The following is a 14,281-nucleotide window of genomic DNA, read 5'->3' on the forward strand; positions in this document are numbered from 1 at the left end:
CCGTTCAAGAAGTAACAATCATTTTCTTTTAGCTATTCTATTGTCTTAGTATCCATGGTAACATCATGAGTTGAGTTGTGTACGGAACATCATACATATAAAGCAACAATAAATGGACTCAAAATAGAAAATCATGTTACTAGGTTGTGATTTCTTGTCTATTTAACAAAAGTTGGATGGAGGTAATCTCTTTTTTTGGATTTTCACAAACAAAAACTCTAACTTGTAATTTGTTTTGTCTTCAATCAAACTCCCATGCTAATGTATTTTTTTGCACAAACTCTTATATTTGATCTTTAGTGATTGGTGAGTCGACAACAAACGACAATAATTTTCGTCATAATTGAGCATAATTTTGTAACTGATTGTATCTACGGTCATACTCCAGTTCATTTTTATGATGTGTCTTACGCACACATTTTTGTCTTCAAGTTCTAATGATTGACGAGTCGACAACAATGGACAACAAATTATCTTATAGAGAATCACATAACAGGTTGTGATTTCTTCTTGTCGATTTTAACAAAATTTGGATTCAGTGCAGTTCTTTCTTTGTCTGGTTCGTCATAACTGAATATTATGACTTGTAACTGACGTTTCGGTTGAACTCTAGCTCATCATGCTGAGATGTCTTATGTACGAACACTTGTCTTTGAGCTTTAATGGGTAGCAAGCCAACAAGAAAGGCAATATATCCTCTGACATAAAATCATATTATCGAGACTCGTTTTCTTGTTCTTCATTCAACAAAAGGTGGATTTAGTGTATCCGTGACGTTTCTATTTTTGTATTGTCCATCATAACTGAAAACCCTAATTCTTAACTGACTATACCTTTTACCAAATTCCAGGTCATCATGTTGATGCGTTAATTGTGCGGACTCAGCTCTCGAGGTTGGTGAACCGATAAATAGGACAATGGTAAAAAGTTATATTAAGAAGTCATGATCTTTTCTTTCCTTTCAAAAGGGTCCAATTTAGTGCAGTTATGACAATTTTTTTTAATATGATCTAGGATTTAGGGATTTCTTTATTTGGTTTAAGGTTTACATTTGAGATATGGAGGTTGGGGAATCGACAATAAATGAAAGTAAAACTATAGATATTAACATGTTATGATCTCTTCTCGTCCTTTAAAGAATAGTTCAATTAACTATGTGTACAACATATCGATCTTCATCTGTTTAATTGTAAAGAGACATAAATGAATACATAATTTCTAATTGAATCTAACATCTATCAAACCCTGGCTCATCAGATGCATCTTCTATGCTAACATGCATATATGGCTTTGGAAGTTGGTGAATTGAAAACATGAGACAATATATTCTATCATAAAAAGTTTCTTTCTTCTTGTATGTTGCACAAAAGGGAGATCAAGTGAATTTTGTGAAATTTCCATCTTTGTTTTGCCTGACAAATGTTTGTGCCTTCAAATTGATTGGAACGAAGAGTCATAGAGCAAATAATTTTCTCAGGTTAGTTTCCCATTTGGTACAAGATTGCTATGTTTTAGTAGAGTGGATTGACTGACTAACTGAGTAAAAATGATTAGAATAATGCTACTCTTACCACATTTGTATACCAAATTCGTATACCATCTTATGTGACAGTTGAGGTGGACAACCACATCAATTAAAATTATTTAATATTTTCTTTTCTTTTATGATTTATTCAAGCATTTGTTTTTCTAATTGTCTTAATTAAAATACATTTCATTGATTTAATTGATGTGACATATAATATGGACATATCACATTATATAATATAGAAATGTGAGATAAAAATGTAGTAAGTGCAACATTACTCAAAGAATTATAACATTACAACATTATAATTAAGGATTTCACTGGACCACTGGTGGTATGCTAAATCTTCTTTTCAAAAGTTTTCCACAAGTTCGGCAGCAATTGAAATTGCAGCCCCTCCTTAATATCTCAAATAGTTAATTAGTATTGTAATCCGCCGGCTGAAAGCCGCCGTCTTCAGTCCTAGATATTATATTTGTTTAAAAAACTTGATTCGCATCTTAGGTGTTTTAAAAACAAATCACAATTGTCATTAAAATAAGAAAAATATTATAAAAAGGTGGGCAACAGTGCAAGAACGGAAAACTCTTGGGGGGGTGATGTTGAAAGTAGAGACTAAAAGTGGTGACCAATTATAATTTCCACCCTCTCTACCATAATTATTATAAATGTTTTTAATGATTAATAAATGTTTTAGGAAGCAAATTAAAGGGGTCCACGTGTGAAACAGTGTCTTAGGTGGAAGCGCGGCGGCCGCTTTGCGTCTGGCCCACACATCGATCGTGTCGTCTGGAAGCCACGAACAAGTCCGCAAGATTTCGCTTCCCATGCAGTTGTGCATGACGCTGACACGTAGCGAATGACGCACCGCCACGGAGGGCGTCTTCACGTGGGCGCCAAGTACGGACGCTAGCAGCACTGCGACGGGTGTGGTGGTGACGTGTCCGAAAGTGACATCAGCATCTCGAGCCGGGCGCGTCGTCGGCGGGAGTTGCGTGGTGAGGGGAACCCGGTGGTGGGGGCCGCGGATGATGTAACGGAGAGAGGTAGGTCATGCAAGGAGAGTGCGCGGATGCGCTCCACGTGGTGGGTAGTCAAGAGAAACGGTTCTGCGCTAACCGCCGAAATTTAATTAATGAAATATAAAAATATTATCAGACCCAAAAGAAAAAAAGAAAGAAATATAAAAATATTGAGAGAGATGGATGGGATGGTTTTGGGTTTGGGGCGGCAGGGTGGTCCTTTGTTGGGCTGTCAGGTGAAGCAGTACGGATATTGGGCTGTGTTTGGCTGTTGGTGGGGAAATTTAAATAAAAAATAAAAACGAGTTTCTAAAAAGTGCTGCTTGGACCACTACGCTTCTGGTCTCCCAACCTTGGAATATTTCTTTAATATTTTTGTATTTCATTTAAGTGGATTTAATTTTAGGGAGTATCTAATGGCATTGCAGAGAAAATCTGTAACCAAACAGAATATTGTGGGAAGAAATTAATATGGGGAGCAATTTTGCTTTCTCATTGAACCGATGAATTGCCAATGACTTTGACGGATACGTGAGAGGGGAAGTATTATTGTTTTAGCCAAGCACTACAGCCCAACAAGGGAGAAAATTTATAGCGTAGCTTTAGCCCATGTTGATCGTCAAAACTCCCCACATGAATCACTTGTATTTCGCGTTGTATTTAGGTCATGTTTGGTGAGTGAGATTTGATTGGATTTATGAGGTAGAATTATAACGCAGTGGCGGAGCCAAGAATCGAAACAAAAGGGGTATTAGTGTAAAAGTCCCAAAAAAAATTTTAGGATGGAATCTACATATATATATTTTACATATGCAAAAAAATGAAAATAAAAACTCACATTGTTACTGGAAATTAGTGCGATAAACATCTCTAAGAATCTCATACTTCACTTACGCACTAAACACATAAACTTGAGACATCATTTTATTCGAGGTCACATAGAAAAGGGAGGGAGGAGAGAGGAGATTATATAGTTACCCTAAATTCCTTAATTAAACTGATGCCTAAGTTTTAATTTTTTTTAAAAAAATTAGAATGGCATGCACAAGCTGAGACGCAAGAGTGGCATAAGTTGGAGCTTCAGATGGATATTGAAAATGTAAACTTTGTTATTACTGGGGGCAAGAATGCTTTGTGATGGTCCAGAGGCCAATAGATAGCAATTTGCCATTTTACTTTGACTTCAATTATAGTGTCTCACAGGCTGAAGAGCAAAGTCTTATGTGTGATCAAGAATATGTAAAATACATTTGAACTTTGGCGTAAGAACAGATTCCGTCAAGTTGTGTTGCAGAGAAGCAGTGGCTGGAGAGGATCTGTGGTCTTTTTCTTATTTTTCAAACTTGGCCCAAAACGACATGTCGTTTTGGCCAAGTTGTTTTAAAAAAAAGCGGCGTGTGCTTGCCTTCTTCTTCACTGCAACCCATTGCTCTTTCGGACATTTAAATCGACCACTTGGTGTGCAGCTCTAAGAGGTTGCACCAGCAGCTCCAATGGACCTCTAACCCTATTTCCATGGCTTCCAAGAAGTCTTGCGACCCCAATGACTCCATTGTGGCTCCGCCACTGCTTCATGAGAAAGTTTGGAAAAATGAGCCAACATTCAATGCATATTTTTCATGACGATTTTGTCCCCATGAACAATTTAGAATTACAATATATTATTAAACGTGTTGATGCAAAAAAGTGGTTTGATACTTTTAGGCTCAACTTAGTGATGTTTTGGCCTTCGGAATGCTCTTGGGCCTCGATAAAGCGCGATCCTGTAAAACAAGAGTCCGTTAGGTAAGACCTAGGGCACCGGTGTGGTATCAGCCGAAGACTCTCCGATGCTTAAGTAAGTACTGATTTAATAAGAGCATTGAACTGATCCTAAGGCGTTATGCCGAAAGTTCAGTTATCTCTATTTTGGGAATTGCGCTCTTTTATAAATCTTGGGAGGTGTGCAAGTTGTGTAGAATTTCAATATAGGATTGTGGATACACACTGTGGATACGCCATATGTCCATGGGTGATTTGGGCTATAGTGCGAGATCGGTAGACTTGAGTGCCTGGGCACCTGCCGATGACACATTTTACCCACGTGTCAGGCCCCATTGGTCGTGATTCTGGTATAAATAGGAGTTTCAAAGTTTCTTTTGAGAAAAGATTCTCATTAGGGACTTGTTTGGTCTTGGCCCTTATGAGTTGCCGATAGTAGTGACTCTATTTTGATTGCGCGGCACCGTTCGGCTAATTGGTAGTGTTGAGGCGATGGGGCTCCCCTTGGGAGGTATATTCTCCATGTCCGGGGCGCTTCGGGGTTTCCAAAGGTCACCCATTCTTGCGGTATGGTTCGGTAATCTTAAAATTGAGCAGTCGCATAGCCATCCGGTCATGCTGCCGAGGGCACCCTTGCTGATGCCACGTTTTACCAATGTGTCAGGCCCCCATTGGTCACTGATTTTGGTATAAACAAGGGTATAATTGGAAAATTTACAAACTTTGTTTTTCATTCTTACTCAAAACAAACATGGGAAAGGAACACAAAGTAAAATCTCTAGATTACTTTCCCGACATTACCAAACGTGAGAAATGAATCTTCCATTTCTCATCCATTGGGAAATGACATGGAAAATGATTACACCTCAAATCCGTTCCGTAAACCAAACGAAGCCTAAAAGATTATATATAATAAAATCTGTGTAATTTTCTGGCCATGAAACATTTGACTAGAATTATGAATCCTAATCCATAGTATTCTCATCATGACTAAATTGGTGTAACTTCTAAAGATGCATAGGTGACTTAATCATGATCAATTAAAACAATCTATTGAAAATAAATAAATAAAGAACTACAAATATTGACCATAGTACAACCCAATTGTTAATGCAGTCCATGGGCCAAGTTCTGTGTTGCTAAACCAGAAGGCCCAACCCATATTATTAAAATAAATAAAAATAGAAAAGTCAAAAAAACAAATAAAGAGGAGCAATATTATGTCAAACAAGGATGTTACTCAAGTTACAATATCCCTTATTATATCAGACATTTCTGACATGGTTATCCAAAATGACATCAGTTGGGATCACTGACTGATTAACTTTTGTAGTTTCTAGGAGTATTATTTTAGTGGTTTTTTATTTTGCTAAGTTGGTAATTTATAACTATTAACTAATTAGTTTAAGGTATCTTTTCCAGTCAAAGGATGGTCTCATAGTTGATTAGTTTTGTTAGATTAATATTTTAATATCTCTATTTTCAGAGGACAAATATAATAACTTTTTTTTCTTTGAAATTAACAATACAATTCTTCTTATTCTGCATATATTCATTTTTATAAAATTTATATTTTTAAGAATAAGTGATAGTCTAAACGACAGAGAATGAGATTTCTCACACACATAACTAATGCATGGGAGTTCGAATATGAAATCTATGATTTGTAAGTTATTCTTTTCCACTAGGCTAAACTTGTTTGCATAAAATTTATACTTTAAGCAGCCTTGTTCCATACTCTAAAACCTCCAGAGAATTTCATATTAAAAAAAAAAAAAAAAGGGAAACTTCAGAATTCCTATTAGTCCAATTATGCTAAGCATCTTTTAGCAGGAAAAAAAATAAAATAAAAAATCACAAAAAATGGGATATATACTATACTATGATACTGTATTTGCTAAGTATTTTGGGTGTTGGGAGAACTGCCATTCTATACTAGGGGACCGCACAGGCACGGTGGCACTGTGTCAAATTCTCTTCTCTCTCATTCTCGTATATCTGACTTTGGCTTTGGCATTTTGCATAGGTGGGTTGTAAATCTTAGAGATCATATATATTGGTAGTGAATCTTATTGCTATAAAGAAAACTGAGGAAAAGAAGATGGGAAGGCTATTTGTGGTAGAGCTGGAGGGAAGGTGTTACAAATGCAAGTTCTGCAAGACCCATTTGGCCCTCGTCTCCGACTGTGTCTCTCGGGTACTTTATCTCACTTTCTCTCTTCTTCCTTCCACTTTCTGCTCAAAGATTGTTTCTTTCACTGTAAGAACCATTACCCATCATAAACCATTGCTAAAGTTTATCTCTTTGGTCCTCTTTATAGTAATTTTATGACACATACATCTAATTTGTGTTTTTGAAGCTTTTTTTCCTTTTTCCTTTTTCAGTGTGCTTCTCATGTTTCAGAGTGCATATGTTAACATTATTATCTTTTGTTTTTTGGTTAATTTGCTACCATAGGAGAGGGATGAAAGAAAACTATATAGCTATGCTATTTTTTGAGGCACCATGTTTTGAATTTCTTGTGTTTGATGCACAAATTGTGTAAAGTAAGAAAGAATCTGGTGCCATAGAACTACAAGGAGTTTCCACTTTCAGGACTACGCAATCTGGTCTGTTGGTCACGAGGTCGTATGATGGCCACTCATGCGTGCCATGGCGACAGTCGAATTGCTCATTTTCTTTCCTTGATACATTTTCAAGTTACTAGTTTTTCTCGTTTGTTTGTCATGCACCAGCAGCTTATGTATTTGAACTATTCTGTTGGCTTTTTAAACTCTTTCAGGTCTCATTTTTTCCTTGTGATTTGTTCAGGGTTTTCATTGCCGCCGGGGAAAAGCATACCTCTTCAATAATGCGTGAGTTCTTCACCTTTTGTGGATATCTGATTTTAGAAATATGCTTTATATTTGTCAAGCGTTCAGTTTGGTTCAATTTATGGGTTTAGTATTTATCAACCTGCATTCTATGTATGTAGAACTGCTTAAATTGTTAGTTCTTCAAATTATTCTTTGTTATTCTTGATTCTTAGAAGCACAGCTCTTTGAAATTGTACAAGGATTCATAATTATAAGAGTGTGGCTTTCACTTTGGGAAGATGCAAATGAAGCTAGCTATATGATCTTTAGTTTAGGTGAACAAGAACATTGCAATTTTAACCTGAAGCAGCATTCTTATACTCAGTTATTCTGTCTTTTAGTTTTTGAATAGTTTTGTACTTCCAATATTTAGAAATTAAGATTATGTTTATAATTTTCATTACGAAGTACGTTGCAGGAGAAATAGTTCACGCTGTTTTCAGCATATAGTTTGCTGATAATATCACCTAAATTTATTATGGTTGAAAGGTTTATTGACATGAGATTTCTGCTAAATATTGATATGATATTACAATTCAGGTCTCCATGAATATGCTGGCTCTTCTGTGTGGCTAGTAAAAGAAATTATGTTTGGACTTCTAAAAAGTAGTAATTCAGTAAGGTTTACTTAAATGGAGAAGTTTGATATAAAAGCTTCTGGGAAATAAAAGAGTTCCCTTGAGGATTTGGCTAAGTTCATGCATGTTCTGAAATACTGCCCTGTTAAGAGGGTTTCAGCTGCTGAGAAAGATATACTTGAGTTTCACTAGATCTTGAGATTACCAGTCATGTTCTTTGGGCCGCCCCTTTGATTTATTTTAATAAGAAATACTAATTATAAGAGGTGGGCTCCTTAGTGATGACTGGAATATGGGTTGTGTTCTGTTGATCGCTCTGGTGGATGGGCAGTGCTGCAGTGGTCTCTACTTGTAACATGTTGTCTGCAGAGTCATTCCTGGTAAAGTTAAGACCATCAATCCTGGGATGCTAGATGAGAACAAGGGATAAAGAAGAGTAGCATTAGACATTATTTTGGAGTCCTATGCTTTTAGTTGGAGAAATTTCTGTCGACCCTCCTCCTAAATAGAAATTTCTATTGTTAGGATCTGGGAGTCAATCTTATGCACGCCAATGGAGAGGGAATTGGTGCTGCTGATTGTTTAGTGAAGTTAGGGCTCTTCTAATCTTGTTCTCTCTTCATCAAGCTGTTTCACTACTTAGATTAATGAAACGGACTTATCTTTATAGGATGGCTCCACAGTGTCTTTGTCTAGGACAGTGACTCCATGTGGATAGCTAGATGTTCAACTTTCACTCTGCCATTCAACAACCTGGCTTGCAAATACATTGGTGTTCTTATCAAAGGTTAAACTCACATTGGTGAAAACAGTTCAGTATTTGACTGTTACCAGAGATTTTCCTCAACTCAACATTCAGTTTGTGGGGTTGATTACATACATTGATGAAAATCAAATGTTTCTGCTTTATATGCCTCATACTGTCTGAGTAGCACATTTGAACCTGTTTTTCAGGTTTATAGGAATTCCTAGCCATATTAAATTATTAATGCTCCTTTGATAATGCAAGCATTCACAATCTTTATTGTTGTTATTCATTAAGTTATTTAGTTCTCTCTTTCTGACTTTGAATATCTTGGGTTTTTGCTTCGGTGCCATGGGTTCTGCTGCTTAAATATTCTTCATTATATCTGTTTATAAAACTGTTAGCGCATGCTATCAAATCATTATCAGTTTTTTTATTTTTTTGAGAAATCAAATCGTTATCTGCTTAATTTTCCTATAATGTGCCTGTGAAACTCCAGATCCCCTTATAAGCAATGACTTTCTTGTACTCTTGGCGCCCCAACACAATGAAATGACTTTCTCATTTTGCAATAAAAGAGGCAAGCCAAGATCAAACAAAAATAGATTGGTAATGACTCAACAATGGACACCCCAGAGAGATTGGCTTGTCAGGAGAGGAATGAACCCCAGATCACACCCATAGGGAAGTGGCTTCATATTAGATTCAGTTTCTGGAGTTCAAGAGAATAGGACATTGTTTCTCCCCTGCAATGTTCAACTGGAAAAACTGGAGCTAGACCATTTAGATGCTTGACAGTTGTAGTACTCTTGACACCCCAGTTGAAGGTCTTTCCTATTTAGACTAGAAGGAGCAAGCCAAGATCAACTGGGAAAGAGTTTCGGTAAATAGACATACTAAAGAAAACCAAGTCGGAAATAGGAGAAACTTCCAATTATATATTACTGCTCTATTAACCCTTCAGAAAATTGGTTTTGTATCTATAGGATTGGCTTTTAATATAATGTAAATAATTTCCCCCTTTGACGATAAGGTAAGCCATACTTTTCAACTCGATAACTTAATGATCCATAGAGAATGTAGGAAGTTTTAGCTTCTCATATTTTAGGAGAGAGCTGTGGATTGAGATAAAAACCATGGCATTTCTATATATAGGGAAAAAAAAGGTCATGCTAATGGCATTTCAATTATCCCTTTGGGAAACTTATATTGGATTGCAATCTGATAGCTACTGATATATGCCTTGGACTTTGTATTCCAGGGTGAATACCACTATTGGAGCATTAGAGGAGAGGTTGATGCTCTCAGGTCTCCATACTGTTGCTGATATATTTTGCTGCTGTTGTGGACAAATCGTTGGCTGGAAATATGTACTCTCTCTCTCTCTCTCTCTCTCACACACACACACACACACACACACACGAGTCTTATACTGCATAATTTTAGCGACTTCATGCCCCTTAAACCATTTTTTGATTCCATATGCAGGAATCTGCACATGAGAAGAGCCAGAAATACAAAGAGGGGAAGTTCGTCCTTGAGAGGTATAAGCCTTCCCTCCACTTTTTGGTGTAAGCATGATATGCTTAACTTTCATCCTTATTTTGCCTTCATAATAATGCAGAGGGAGGATCGTTGATGAAGTAGATTTTTCGACAGAGTTCTTTGTTGATTCTCGTCCTAGCATGAGTAGCGATGCTGATGATGTTTAGGATCTGAATTTCGTTCCCTGAGTAGTTTGTACCAGACACTAGGCAAGGCAATACATGCAGAACAGCTGCACTGTTTATATGTACTTGTAATAGTTTTTGAATAAATGACTTAAAAAAAAGGATATTTGAATGACTCATGTGAAGTGTTTGAGGTAAAAGTTATGCCTTCCTTTTCAGTTTTCAGTGATTTGCATGGAACCCCACTCCTGGACGTAATTAGCATCTTCACAATTTTGATAAAGAAGAGTCATGTTTCCAAGATATCAAGCTAAGAAAAAAGAACTCAAGTATGATCAAATCATTCAAATTACCTGGTGTGTGGGATCTGAAGGAACCAACCACATTTGTAATTGCCTATGAGGGTTTCTAGATCATGGTTAGAAGTAAATATGTAACGTATTTGTCGAACTTCAAATTTCAAAACACAACTATTTCAAATTTTTATTTATTAATACAAGCGATAGTTTAGAGTACTGTAGATTAATACTTCATTTTTTAAATGTACAATCTATAGTTTATTAATTAAATTAATCTAATATAAAGGAAGAGGCATCCAAACTTGGGTGCAAGAGAATAGACTCGTTGCCTTAGCTAACTGGCCTAATCCCACAATTTTTTAATTTGAGTTTTTAGTTGTTTACGCGAATTTTATCGGATTTAGTTTTCCCTTTCGAGTTGTTGCTTTTGCAATCTTGTTTGATCTTCTTGTTTGGTACACCTCTTGACATTACTGAAGTTTTTTTCATAATCAATATCGTTGTTTGATAAAATTAAAAGAAAAACAATTTTCTATAAAATAACATAAATAAAGGAAAAGGAAAATATAATGCAAAGTTTCTAGAGCGATCCCGGTCCAAAAAGAAAAAGGAATCATCGTATTTCTTATATATATATATATAAGGTGCAGCGGGAGCCAAACAAAGCAGGTAGAAAGAAATTAGGCCAGAGAGCCTAACAAACGAAATCCTTAAACAAACAGAGAACTAACCTCAAATCTCCAATTCCTAAACTTCTCAATCAATAAGAATAACCCTTTCTCCTTTCTCTTTTCCTTGTAATCTTAATTTGCTTTTAATAATTTTGATTGTTGCAGGTTTAACCTAATGGGCAAGTCTTCTTCTTCTCATCGAAAGAAACGCGCCAAGATTTCTTCTCAGGTCTCTCTCTCTACCTGTTGTCGTGTTTTAGGGTTCTCGTTTTTGGTTTTCATAGTCCTCTTTAAATGGGTTTTCTTTCCTTGCTTAAAAGATTAGATCTTTTTGCTGGTTAGCCTTCGAAAAACTCCGTTTGGATATTGACAAATATATATACAAGGCAGAAAAGAAAACGAAAAAAGGAAAATAAATAAATAAATTTAGGCAGCATTATAAGTTCAAGCTGCTGTGCTAATAAAATAGTTGAATAACTAAGCGTTAACTTCATCTGGTTTATTGGTTTTCCATGCCCTTTTGCTTATATGGTCATACCAACACGATTTGTATGTTATATTAGGATTTTATAGTTTGATTCATGTCAATGCCCAATGCTAATTTGTATATTTATGAACATGTATATGGCTTTCTTTAGGCAGGAACAAGGAAGAGCAGTAAGAGTAAGCCTAAAAGTAGGAAATATAGATCCAAGAAGCTTTGCCGCCGTGATGATTCTCCTTCTCATTCTGAAGACGGTGATTCGAGAAGTTTAGAATCTGTTTCGTCTTTTAGTTCTGATGATGATTCTAGAAGTAGAAGGGCTCGGTCCCGCACTAGGAGGGATCTGAAAGGTAGCAAGAAAAGGGCTCGCAGACGCTCCCATATCCATGACAGTAGCGAGGACTCTCCCCGTGGAAAGAAGAGGAAATCGGCAAAGAAGAAGAATGATTATGAGGCGAGGAAGAAATCCCGTTCGAGGAAGAAGCCTAGGAGATATGCTAGCATTAGTTCCAGGAGTAGTGCTTCTTTTAGTTGCTCAACTTGTCCTAGTGGTGATGAGATTGAATCTAAAAGGCACAGGGGCAGACCTGGCAAACGAAACAGAGATGAAAGTGATATTAACAAGGTTGAAAGTGGGACTAAGAGAGCTAGATATGGGTCAAGGAGCTGTTCTTCTCACAGTCAGTGTAGCGAGCATGGTGGTGATAGTCAGAGTGAGGAAAAAGTGACATTTGAAAACAATTTGAGGAGGTTGAGATCAGTTATTACTGTCACAGAAGAAGACAAGCATGGCAGATGGATGGATAAGGATGGGCACAAAGAAGAGATGGCATATGATGATGATTACCCTTCTTGTAGAAGTAATGATAGTAATGATGGAGGGTGCAAGAGGGAGTTGGATAATCATTTACATGTTGTTGAGAAGAGAATAGGAGTGGAGAGTGGGAAAGTGGAAAAAGCTCTTATTTCTAATGTTCCAATCGAAGATCTCACAGATAGTGGTAACATTTCAGAAACGGATTGTGGTGGCCAAGATGATGGAATGAACTCTGGCCGTGATGGAATAGGAATTGCTGGTCCTGTTAATGAAAATACGAAAGAGGTTTCTGGGGCAATTAGTAGTCTGCCAGGTGAAGATCTGGAGTCAATTTTAAGACAAAGGGCTTTGGAAAATCTAAAAAGGTTCAAAGGAAGCCATCAAAGAATTCCAGCAGTAACTACTAGTGAGGAAAACAAGAGCAATAATGATTTGAAACAGCCATCCACTGTAAAGGCTGATTTTGTTCAAATAGAATCCCCAAAGGAGAGTGGTGCTAGGGCGGTTGTTGCAAAGTCCTCCAAGGAGGGTGCCACTGAAATGGTTGTTGCAAAGTCCTCCAAGGAGGATGCTGCTGAAATGGTTGATGCAACCCAATTACTAGAAAAGGCCAATGGGCCTCCGGTGAGAGATTCCATTGTTTCTTCCAAAAATCTTAAAAAGGAATTGGATAGGACTAGTGGTAGCAATGAATTGCAAGGTGTTGCTTGCCCAACATATCAGGTGGCTCTTGGAAATTCCGATAAAAAGGTTGACACAACAGCAGTGCTTAATAAACCAAACTTGGCTTCACCAAAATTGAGGTGCCACTCAGCAAAAGCTCATTCCACGCTGAAACAAGCAGCTGGTTCGCAGGAACCTCCTCATGAAAGATTATTGGTGATTGAGAATAGTGTAGATAAGAGTACTTCTGAGACTGCCCAAACTGTGCCCCAAACCCAAAGTACCTATAGTAATGGTGATGATATCAACGACGATCGTGGTTGTACTGCTCCTGAACCTTCGGGAGAGAATAGGTCTGATAAACAGCAAGGTGAGGGTAAGGATGGCTCACAGTTTGAGCAGAAAACCATGTCTGTCATGCGAGGCAGTGAAATGGTACAGGTGGGTGTTTTGATCTATTACAGATTTTTATACTTCTTTTTACCTGGCAACTTAATAAAAACGCTTAGTTAGCAGCCGCGGGGCCGGGCCGGGGGGTGGGGTGGTGTGGGTTGTGTGGGGTGTGGTGGTGGTGGTTAGGACAAACCTTTGAAGGTTGGTTTTCAACTGGCTGTACCATTAGGGCACACGATCACCACTTTAGCTTTTAAGTTTGATAGTCTATTTTCAGACCTTAAAATAAAATTTGATAGTCTATTTTTTACTGTTTGCTTTAATGTTTTAATAATTTTTGCAGGTGAGTTACAAGGTTTACATCCCTAAGAAATCTCCTGGTCTGGCGAGGAGGCAACTCAGGCGGTGATGTCTCATCATCATTCTGGTGCACAAGTTGCTCTTGATGAAAGCTCTAAACGCATTTAGATGGATCTTCCAATAAGCTTCAAACAATATTCCTTTAAAAAGGGATGTGTGCTTTTGGAAAAGTGATGCTTGATTGACCTTTTGTGCAGGCATTCTCATCCTCATGAACAATAGAAATCTGCGGTTTAGTAGCTGTTTTTGGTAGTTATATCATCCGTCATGCACTTGGTCACCGGTGTTATTCAATAGTTCCTGTTGTATCATCAACCTTCTCTAAAATTTATTTTCTCTCTCGTTTCTAATTGTTTCCAGTTTATGTAACCTGTTCACAATATAAAATAAATAATAAATTAATAATCTGTTCAGAATAATATATTGCGTGCAAT

General features: G+C 37.1%; 2 protein-coding genes across 2 annotated transcripts; both read left to right on the plus strand.

The window, feature by feature from the left end:
* The first annotated feature begins 6,231 nt into the window (after positions 1 to 6,231).
* Positions 6,232 to 10,385, plus strand: LOC103326063 (Yippee family putative zinc-binding protein). Its single transcript, XM_008228270.3, has 5 exons — positions 6,232 to 6,508; positions 7,124 to 7,167; positions 9,752 to 9,860; positions 9,979 to 10,034; positions 10,115 to 10,385. Exons 1-5 carry the CDS (start codon positions 6,413 to 6,415, stop codon positions 10,200 to 10,202), a joined length of 393 nt encoding a protein of 130 aa, XP_008226492.1. The 5' UTR covers positions 6,232 to 6,412; the 3' UTR covers positions 10,203 to 10,385.
* A 731-nt stretch (positions 10,386 to 11,116) lies between these two features.
* On the plus strand, positions 11,117 to 14,266 carry LOC103326062 (transcriptional regulator ATRX-like protein). Its single transcript, XM_008228268.2, has 3 exons — positions 11,117 to 11,359; positions 11,769 to 13,535; positions 13,831 to 14,266. Exons 1-3 carry the CDS (start codon positions 11,306 to 11,308, stop codon positions 13,894 to 13,896), a joined length of 1,887 nt encoding a protein of 628 aa, XP_008226490.2. The 5' UTR covers positions 11,117 to 11,305; the 3' UTR covers positions 13,897 to 14,266.
* Positions 14,267 to 14,281: the final 15 nt, after the last annotated feature.

Source organism: Prunus mume, linkage group LG3 (assembly GCF_029339155.1).
Source record: "Prunus mume cultivar Tortuosa linkage group LG3, ASM2933915v1, whole genome shotgun sequence".
NCBI classification, from domain to species: Eukaryota; Viridiplantae; Streptophyta; class Magnoliopsida; order Rosales; family Rosaceae; genus Prunus; species Prunus mume.